Source organism: Plasmodium cynomolgi, chromosome 13, assembly GCF_000321355.1.
Source record: "Plasmodium cynomolgi strain B DNA, chromosome 13, whole genome shotgun sequence".
Classification (NCBI taxonomy): domain Eukaryota; phylum Apicomplexa; class Aconoidasida; order Haemosporida; family Plasmodiidae; genus Plasmodium; species Plasmodium cynomolgi.
In genome coordinates, this window is record NC_020406.1 from 1648641 (window position 1) to 1659048 (window position 10408).

The following is a 10408-nucleotide window of genomic DNA, read 5'->3' on the forward strand; positions in this document are numbered from 1 at the left end:
AAAGTTAAAATTTTTTTTTTTTTTTGTGATCCACAGCAACCCCGAAAGCGGGGTGTTCTATGTAGGGAACGACTGAGAGAAAAAAGCGCTGCGTGCATACGTATGCAAGTAAATGTGAAAGTGCAAACACAATTGTGCAAATGGATATATATATATGCAATACTTGGAGGGAATTATTTGCATAATTACGAAGCTGTGTATGTATGTACCTATGCGAACTCTTTTGTGCCTTCGCAAAGTATGTGGCGAGTTTTTTTCGTGAATAATTTAAGAACAAACGAGAGATAGGAAATAGGGTTCCATTTTTCTTAGCTGACATTGACGTGTGTTTTGCGTATACACGTATTCATGAGGGCACGTGCCTATGAGCCTGCATGTGCATTTGTGAAGCGGCCGGGACGAACACCAATCCGTATGTGGAACGTAGCTTTACATAATACATGTGTAATCGTAGCAAAGGCTAAAGCCATGTGCGTGTGAACCCTCGTTCGAAGCTCTTCGATGGTCGCGCAGGCATGGGTCACTTTAACCTCAGTGCCGATTATCAATGCACAATTACGTATCATGTAATTCTTCAGTCTGCTTAAAATGGAAGTAACATATGGCTGTAGAACCATCCTGTTTAAGTGACTCCCCCCACCCCAGCACCATGTGCATTTCTCCTATGAAAGCATAAGTGAAAGGGAGCAGTGACTGTCACAAAAATTGGCGAAGCTAAATGGGTTTTTCGCTTTTTTCATTTTTTCGTTCTTCTGTTTTTTAGTTGTTTTCCCCTTTGGGGGGCGCAGAAAATGCCAATAGTTGCTAAAACGCGTATGCAGCAGAGCGCCAATTTAGCACAAGGCGAATCGCTGCATGCTGCGTACGAGCGTGAATATATGCCACGTAAGCCAAATCAGCTAACACAGCCTGCGCCGTATGTTTCTACTTCGTGACAAAGGCGTTTCACGTGTGGGAAGTGACTCATGTCAGCTGACACACACGTTACGTGTTTATATGCACAGTTGTGTGTCTATGCGGACTTCTAAACTTATAAGTAGGGACATGTGCACATGTAGAAGTTCCCAGTTTTTTTTTTTTTTTTTTCTTTTTCCTTTGGGGGAGGAGGGGGGGGTTGCTACTACCTAAGTAAAATGATTTCGATGAGAAGATGGTTCGATGTCAATTTTTCCTTTTTTACCTAATCCTTATCCATTATGTGTTAGCAGTTCGAAATAAAAGTAGGCCGAAAACAGATTTTTACTTGAAGACGAATTGCGAGTTGGTGAGGAGGCGAAAGAATGGCTCGAAGGTATATTTCAAAAGGAAGGCGCGAGGTGAGGATTGGGGTTCTCGGGCTTGCTATGACCCGCGGAGAGGGGGGAGATACAGCCACAGCAGTGGCGGGAACCGCCGCAACCGAAGCAACCGCGACAGCGGCGCGCTGCGTGCCACGAGCACTTTCGTGTCCAAGTACTACAAAATAAACATAAACGACGTGTACAGCTACCTGAATAGGAAGAAGTATGAGTATATAGAAACAGACGTGAAGATAACGCTCAAGTACTGCCCCTTCTGCCCGCCACACAAGTATAAATATGACAATATGTACAAGCATGAAATTTTTAAAAACACCGGAAATAGTTACTGCCACAGATGTGGGTATAAAGGGAGCTTCTACGATTTCAAACTAAAAATGGGAGACTTGGTAACAAGCAATTTCGAAAACAGTGTTGTAAGCAATACCTATGAGGAGGAAAAAATAAGCTTCAACGATGTTAAGGTGTATAGCATGAATTTGTTGTACTCGAAGGAGGCAGAAGCGGCAAGGAAATATTTAATCGAAGAAAGAAAGCTAAATTTACAAACGCTAAAAAAGTATTATGTAGGATTTTCTATCATGGAATTTCAGTCGCTAGAAAATTCAGGAAAATTTGAAAAACACGAATGCTTAATTTTCCCCTTTATAAAAAAAGCGAATGATCTGAACTCCATGGGGTTAAATGGAAATAAAAACAACACGAATGAAAAAGACTCGTACGAAATTGTCCGCATAAAGGTAAGAAGCTTAAGGGATAAAGGATACATGAGATTATACCCCAAGAATGTGAAAGACGAAATGAAATTATTCTTTTTTGGAGACCATTTGGTTAGTAATTCCGAAGAGGTTGTCCTAACAGAAGGGGAGATAGATGCCATGACTGTAAGTCAGGAGACGAATTATGCTGCCATTTCTCTGCCAAATGGTTCGAAGTCGCTTCCTATATATTTGTTGCCATATTTGGAAAGGTTCAAAAAAATACATCTGTGGCTCGATTTTGACAAGGCCGGGAAATCCAGCGTCTTTAATTTTGTCAATAAAATTGGACTAGGGAGGACGAACGTAATAACCGATGCGAATGTGCACTATCTCGATGAACAGCTGTTCGAGAGAAAGAGGAAAAATTTGTTAACTAAAGGGGGTCTCCTCTTACCCCTAACAGTTGGTGATAACCCCATCGGCGTAGCGGAGCAGAAACAGGGTGGTATTAAAGAAAATACGCAAAGTGACGAAAAAAATGGGCACACTGAAGGCACGCAGGATGGAAAGGGACCCAACACAGATGTAGATCCAATGTCAGGTACAAACAAATCAGATTTGAAAATAGCAGAAAAGGCGAAAAATGAAGGTGATAGCAGAAACAATCCCAGTTGTGGTGACACGGGAAATACCCAAGGGGAGGCGCAAAAAAAAGAGAGAGAAGAAGAAGGATGCAAAGCACGAACGTTCCACTTTGTACAGAACAATATCATGTATATACCAAACAACATCGTTGTGAAGGATGCCAATGACTGTCTAAAGCACAACATAGATATACGATTTTTTATAGAAAATAGCGAAAAGGTAAAGCATAGCCAAATATTAAACTTCAATGATTTGAGACAAAATATTTTGGAAGAATTAAAATATCCGGATAGAATAAATGGAATTAAGAGTAAGACTATTCCATCCTTAAATAAATTTCTATATGGATTACGCATGGGAGAATTATCCATATGGACAGGCCCAACAGGGGTAGGGAAAACTACCCTTTTGTCTCAACTCTCGCTAGATTATTGCATCCAAGGGGTATCTACCCTATGGGGGTCCTTCGAAATTAATAACATAAAATTAGGAAAAGTAATGTTAAATCAATTTTGTGGAAAAAATCTAGAAAAAAATATTGACCTATTTGATCTATATGCAGATAAATTTGAATTATTGCCGCTAAAATTTTTAAAGTTTCATGGAAGTACAAATATCGACCAAGTTTTGGATGCCATGGATTATGCAGTATATGCCTACGATGTGAAGCATATCATTATTGACAACTTACAGTTCATGTTAAATATAAATAAATTTTCTGACATATATGAACTACAGAACATTGCTATTGATAAGTTTAGATCGTTTAGCACAAATAAGAATGTCCACATCACTTTGGTTGTTCACCCAAGGAAGGAGGACAACAATCTTCTTTCCATTGCCTCCGTTTTTGGTAGCGTCAAATCTACACAGGAAGCCGATAACGTGTTTATCATTCAGAGACATGTGTCTAAAACGAATGAAACTGTTTTTTTTATAGACATTAAAAAGAACAGATTCAAGGGGAGCTTGGGTAGAATCCCCTACTTGTACAATAAAGAAAATATGACCATTAAGGAGATGTCCATTGGCTACTTAAATGATGCCATTTCGAGCAGGGGCTACGGGTCCAATGGCACCGCCCCTTCTTCTGCTTCTTCTGCTGCTTCTTCTTCTTCATCTAATTTTGTGCCGAGCGTTGGTCTCCCTCGCGATGGCCTGGACTTCACCCTGTGCGATGAGTACGACTATATGAAGCAGTTGGCCGACGAGTACGAATCAAAGCACGCCGTGCGCAGGTACCGCGTTGTCGCAGATGGTAGGGTTAGCGGTGTGGGGAGTGAAAGTACGAACAGCCCTAACGCTTCCTCCTCGAACCGTGCCCAAAACGAAAGTAAGAGCGATAGCGGCTCGGTGGACTCCTCGCACAATAACCAAAATAAAGATAACAAGTCAGTCGATCAAGTAAGCGGCGCAGAGGATGACCCTACCAGTAATAACCGCGTAGTTAGTGCAAGCAGCAAGAGCGAAAAGGGAACCATAAAAAACTTATTGAAGGGAGCCGATCGAGGAGGCACAGCAACCCCTGTAGGAAAAAATCCAAAAAGTGATAAACCAAGTGGTGATAGCATCCATGTGGTCACCCCTGCTAACTCGAACGGGGAGAAGCAAGAAGCACCCCCAGATGATGTATCCAAGCAAAATGTATCATCCTACCGATTGAGCGCCGAAGGGATAATAAAACTATGTGAAGAAATAAAAGAAAACAAAAATGAAAAGCTAAAAGATAGAGTGATAACCATATCAATGAGGAACTGTGTTATAAATGAAGATTCAACGATAAAGGATATTCGAAACTTTATAAAGACAAACAAGTTAAACATAAAAACTGCTGGGAAGAATCTAAAAAAGGTAGACGTTTTTATAGCCATTTTGCAGAGTATTCCGAAGGAGTACATAACGATTAAGTATGGAGGAGGAGACGTGGAGAAAGGGGATCCGGACAACAACAGTGTAGGGAGCAGAAGTGGTGAAAATGTGAAACGAGGCAAACTCAATAGCACGCTCGCAGGAAATCATAACAATGTGAGCATTGGAGGTAGCCCTTCCTGCGTAGTACCAATTAGGGGGCCCACCAAGAATGATCTCAACATTGTTCCGACTGTGCAGGAAGCCTCTGTGAATAACCATAACATTACGCATAGTTCAAGTGGCTATGTGAGTGCCCCCCGAAAAGGGGATGCCCAGTCGGGAGAGAAGCACTACAGTGAAGAGATAAAATCGCTATACGGGGAAGAAGTTACAAAAAGGTATATCCAGGACAATATAATCAACGTAGACGACAACATTGTTAAGCGGAGTGGAATATTCAAATTGGAAGGGGACAACAAAATTATGAGTAGCGAAAAGTTGGAGTACTACGAACCAGTGAAAAAATTCGATGACGATATTGAGTCTAGATTTTTTCTCATAAATGACAATAATTACAACGAGAAGATTAATCTTATCTACAAGAACGTAACGTACTGCGGATTAGACATTGAGACAACCGGGCTTGAGGTATTCGACGAAAAGATCCGCCTCATCCAGATCGCCGTGGAGGATTACCCAGTGATCATTTACGATATGTTTAACATAACGAGGGAGAGCATTTTGAGTGGCTTGCGAGAAATCCTAAGAAATGAAAAAGTGGTGAAAATTATACAAAATGGCAAATTTGACGCGAAATTCTTAATGCACAACAATTTTGAAGTGAACAATATATTCGACACGTACATAGCTAGCAAGCTTTTAGACAAAAATAAAAATATGTACGGATTTAAGCTGAACAATATTGTAGAGAAATATTTAAATGTAACCCTAGACAAGCAACAGCAAAATAGTGTTTGGAATAATTCGCTGTTGAACAATAACCAACTGTTTTACGCAGCAAGAGACTCCAGCTGTTTACTCAAGTTATACAAAAAATTGAAGTCCGAAATTTGTAGGGAAAATATGGAAACTGTGAACGATATTGAAAATAAGTGCATTTTGCCCATTTGTGATATGGAGCTTAATGGCATCAAGGTAGACCTGGAGAGCTTGAGCAAAAGTACGAATGAAATTTTGAGCGAATTAAATGCAGAGACGAGTAAATTGAAGACAGAGCTGAAGGACGAAGAAATTAACGTAAACTCGCAGCAACAGGTGCTAAAAGCATTACAAAATAATAACGTGAGGGATGTTTCAAATAAGCTTATCGAAAATACTTCTGACGCAAACTTGAAGAATTTCCTCAATCATAGGGAAGTAGTCCTACTAAGAAATTACAGAAGATTGTATAAACTGTACTCCGCCTTTTACTTAAAGCTACCACAACACATAAACAAAAAAACGAACAAAATACACACGACATTTAATCAGTTAAAAACTTTCTCCGGCAGATTTAGCAGTGAGAAACCCAATTTACAGCAAATCCCAAGGCAGAAAAATATAAGGGAAATTTTCATACCGCAAGAAAACAACATATTTATAATAGCCGACTTTAAGCAAATTGAGCTAAAGATAGCTGCCGAAATTACCAATGATGATATTATGCTCAAAGCGTACAATAACAACATCGATCTGCACACACTCACAGCTAGCATTATCACGAAGAAGGCCATAGCTGATATAAATAAGGAAGACAGGCACATTGCCAAGGCCATAAACTTTGGGTTAATCTACGGAATGAATTACGTCAATCTGAAAAATTATGCAAACACATATTACAACCTAAATATGAACCTCGATCAATGCCTTTATTTTTACAACTCCTTTTTTGAGCACTATAAGGGGATATACAGATGGCATAATCAAATAAAACAAATGAGGGCCTTAGAGTATTCTACTCTTTCCAACAGAAAAGTCATATTCCCCTACTTTTCCTTCACCAAGGCGTTGAATTACCCAGTGCAGGGCACCTGTGCTGACATTTTGAAACTGTCCTTAGTTGAGCTGTATAAAAATTTGAGACCCATCAATGGGAAGATCATCCTATGTGTCCACGATGAAATTATAATCGAGGTTGACAAAAAATATCAGGAGGATGCCTTAAAAATCCTCGTGGAATCGATGGAAAATTCCGCATCGTTCTTTTTGAAAAAAGTCAAGTGCGAAGTTTCCGTGAAAATTGCGCAAAACTGGGGCTCCAAGGAGTAGGCGGGGGGGAGCCGGTGTCAAAAATGTCTATTCGGGTGTGTACCCCTCCTCCTCCTCCTCTTTGTCTTCCCATCCCCCCTATTTACACATCAATTTTGCAAACGCGGAGGCAAAACATGTGCTCAGCTGGTGTTCACTTTGGAGAGCCGCTTTGCCAGACGTACAGTAAGCAGCCAAGGCCCAGAGAATAGCACAACGAATGAAATACAAAATTGAATACAGCCGCGCAGGCACGCTTCCTTAGTTTGTACATGCCTACGGAGGCTGCAGTTTTATAAGGAACAAACGAAAGTTTTATACAAAAAAAAGGGAAAGAGGGGGAGAATGGAAAAGAGCGTGTGCATCAAAATGGCACAGTGACAAAATGGCACTGAGTCAAAACCGCCACGCTGCTATGCCTGTTATGGATCCCATTTTGCCGATGATTCACCCCCGTTTGGTAATCCTTTAGAAACATTTTTACGAAAAAAATAAAAAGGATGACCCTTTACGTACGGCTTGGTGAGAGGAAGTTCGTCCAAATTGTCACATGTTTTTTTTTTCCTTGTAGGCATTGTTTAACGCTTGGAAGATCATCTCTGCTCTTAGCTGCACGTAGGGGAAAGAAAAAAGGAGAACAGCATGGAAATGGCATAGAAACGGTGTGGGTGAAGATTTACACGGATCAGGCGTGGCCACATACGCTTCTATGCATGTGTGTATGTCTGCTGGTATATGCAAACACGGTGCCTTCTCATAGCACCCCCCTCCGCAACCCATACGCGCACATGTACACATGTTTGTATGTTTTCATCAAATTTGTGAATACTCTGGCGCAATTTGGAAGCATTTTCATTTTTTTAAGTCTTAGTTGTCTTTTTATTCGTCCGCTCTATCACGCGTTCGTGTTTTCTTTATTTTTTTTATTAACTGCCGCCCGCTTTGTTTGAGCATGGTTCTTAGCTGCCCATCGTGATTGGCTATGCCTTTCGATTGGCTACCACCTTCGATTGGCTACCCCTTTCGGTTGGCTACCCCTTTCGGTTGGCTACCCCCTTCGATTGGCTACCCCTTTCGATTTGCCACTCCTTTCCATTGGCCACCTTTTTTTAACCGTGTTACACTTCTCGAACGCTTCCACATCCCATTTTTTTAAGTTGCTCACATTTTGACGCTACCGTTTGTTTTTCCAGTCAATTAGGTAGCACTGTGAGCTGACAACCACGGCGTCACATATGCGCTTCATGCGCAAACGCGCCCTTTCACACATATGAATACACTCACACACAAACACACGCATATATATATACATATGTATGTAGGTGCTCCCCTCGCACCTTACCACGCGCTCCACCGGTTTGCCCCTGTGCTTGTCTGGGTGGCACAGGAGTATGGCACTTTTGTACGCCTTCTTCACCATGGCCGAATTGGATATTAACTCGGACATGGGCACTTGTTTCCATTCCGAGTCACCCCACAAGACGTCATTTAAAGTGCTTAGCATGACCTTTACATCTTTGTATGAGTCATCCGAATTCTTGGACCATTTAACGATTTGTTTTTTAATATGTTCAGATAGGACCACCTTTTCTTTAAATTTCGCTTCTTCCTGGCACCGGAACTCTTTTAGTTCCTGCAGTCGGTTACTGACGTTCGTTTTGATGACATCTCGCCGTTCCTGTTTGTCCCTGTCGGGACTATTATAAGGGCCTCTATTAGGTCCGTTGTTCGCTCTTCCCATGGACATATCTTCATACCCCCCTTGGACATTACTTCTGCCAGATAGCAACAATTTCGTCTCGGCACTGTAGCTATTCTTTTCCAAAATATGTTCACTCGATTTATTCTTACTTGGTTCCTTTTTAATGCTTTGAAAAAAATTGTCATTTTCTCTCTTGTTGTTAGCCTCATTTTGGTGGTGCTTCTGCTGGGGCCTCTCCGAGGGGTAACCCTTTTTGTATGTCGCTTCACTGGGAGGGTCGTTTCGGACATACTGTTTATGAACAAAATTTTCCGATTCAGCTTCCAGCTGATGTGTGTGTTCATTGTTACTGTTACTACTGGGGATGTTGTCCCTATGATTGGATGGGTCCCGATTTGTCAAATTGGTACGAGGCGATGCTTCACTCATGTGTTCGTCAAAATGCTCGTCTTTTCCTTCTTCATCATTATCTGTGCTATTCCTTTTGTCCTTCTCTTCTTCCCCTAGTACAATGTAAGAACAGGGGTGTGTATCATTCAGGGTGTAAATCGGGCGAGCAGATTCACAGCACTGGAGATTTTTAAAATAAATATCGGTGTACTCCCTATAATCTTCATTATTAATAAATAACACCTTTACAACTATGTTTCCATTGTAGAATGGGATATAGGCCTCTTCGTTGTTTATGTCTAGCCATAGGTGACTGAACTGATCTTGTCTTAATATATTTTTTATTTCATTTTCGTCCGAAATTATATGTTTTACTTGGTTTCGCTCATTTGTGTCTTCTTTCATTAAAGGTGCGTGGTTTACTATACCCTCGTTGATAACATCAATTAAATCTGTCACGGGGATTTTAAAGCGAAATATAATGTTGTCCTTAAAGGGGAAGAATTCTTTAAACTCCTTTAATTTTATTTTGCCGCAGATTTTAAATGGCAGAAAAAATATGTTCGTGTCGTATGGCTGTTTTTCATTTTCGCCTATAACAATATATGTAATGTAATTACATTCTGTAGTTACGGTTTTCTTTCTTAGTTTGTTATTTACAAAGTTCACCCCCCCAATGGCTATTTGCTGCAGATTGGAAGCTATCGAGAAGAGATCCATCTGGGCGTTTTCTCCTTCTGCGCATTATTCATCCGTCCGTCGCGGCATATGTCTTTGTGTCCCAGCATGCGTCTCTCTGTTACTGCATATGGCTGCTCTCTTCACCGTGTAGTCTTCCTTTTTCTTGTGTGCCCCTTCATGTATCACCTGAATACAGCTTGAATTCCCCTTGAGGATAAGCCTTCTTTTAGCCCACTTGGCCACAATTTTTTTTTTAATTGCTGTTTCTTCTTGTTTGCCCTTAAATTGGGTTTTTTTTTTCTTTCTTTTCTCTGCTTTTCTTTTCTCTGTTTTTCTTTTTTTCCTATCCACTTTCCTTTCTTCGCGTTGACTGCTCCCCTCGCTTTGACTTCCTTACCATTTTAATTCTTTATAACAATATAGCAGAGTGAGAAAGTAATCCTGAATAGATATTTTTTCTTCTATAAAATTTGCAAGCATTCCCCTTTTTTTGTCGAAAAAAATGATAATTTTTTTTGGTGCATTCGCCAAATTGAATTGGATTATATGCCCCAAGTTTATATAAAAGTACATGCCACTATTTGTGAGTTCTTTACCAAGAATGAAGTTCTCGCGTGGCATTAAAAGGAACAACTAAATGGATACATGGAAAGATGCGCAATTAGTCCAAGCATGGTGAAAGTTGTGCATATGTTTAAACCTTTGACAGGCGCAATTAAGCTGTAATAACGAGGTTAGCAGCAGTTCCGTGGAGCGAGCATGTGTACGTGCATGTGATGTATGTTCCTAGGTTTGCGGGCAGGTAGATATACCTACGTACACGTAGCTACATGTTACCACCATTTCCACAGTGATGAGAAACTGTTGGCGACAGCGCGATTGATGTGTGTACA

At 40.7% G+C, this 10408-nt stretch overlaps 2 protein-coding genes across 2 annotated transcripts; one reads left to right on the forward strand and one right to left on the reverse strand.

Annotated features, from left to right (window-relative positions):
* Positions 1-791: 791 nt before the first annotated feature.
* Positions 792-6763, forward strand: PCYB_134530 (POM1; the record flags this gene model as incomplete). Its single annotated transcript, XM_004224478.1, has 2 exons — positions 792-885; positions 1209-6763. 2 exons carry the CDS (start codon positions 792-794, stop codon positions 6761-6763), a joined length of 5649 nt encoding a protein of 1882 aa, XP_004224526.1.
* A 1153-nt stretch (positions 6764-7916) lies between these two features.
* PCYB_134540 (hypothetical protein) lies at positions 7917-9554 on the reverse strand (the record flags this gene model as incomplete). Its single annotated transcript, XM_004224479.1, has 2 exons — positions 7917-7949; positions 8085-9554. 2 exons carry the CDS (start codon positions 9552-9554, stop codon positions 7917-7919), a joined length of 1503 nt encoding a protein of 500 aa, XP_004224527.1.
* Positions 9555-10408: the final 854 nt, after the last annotated feature.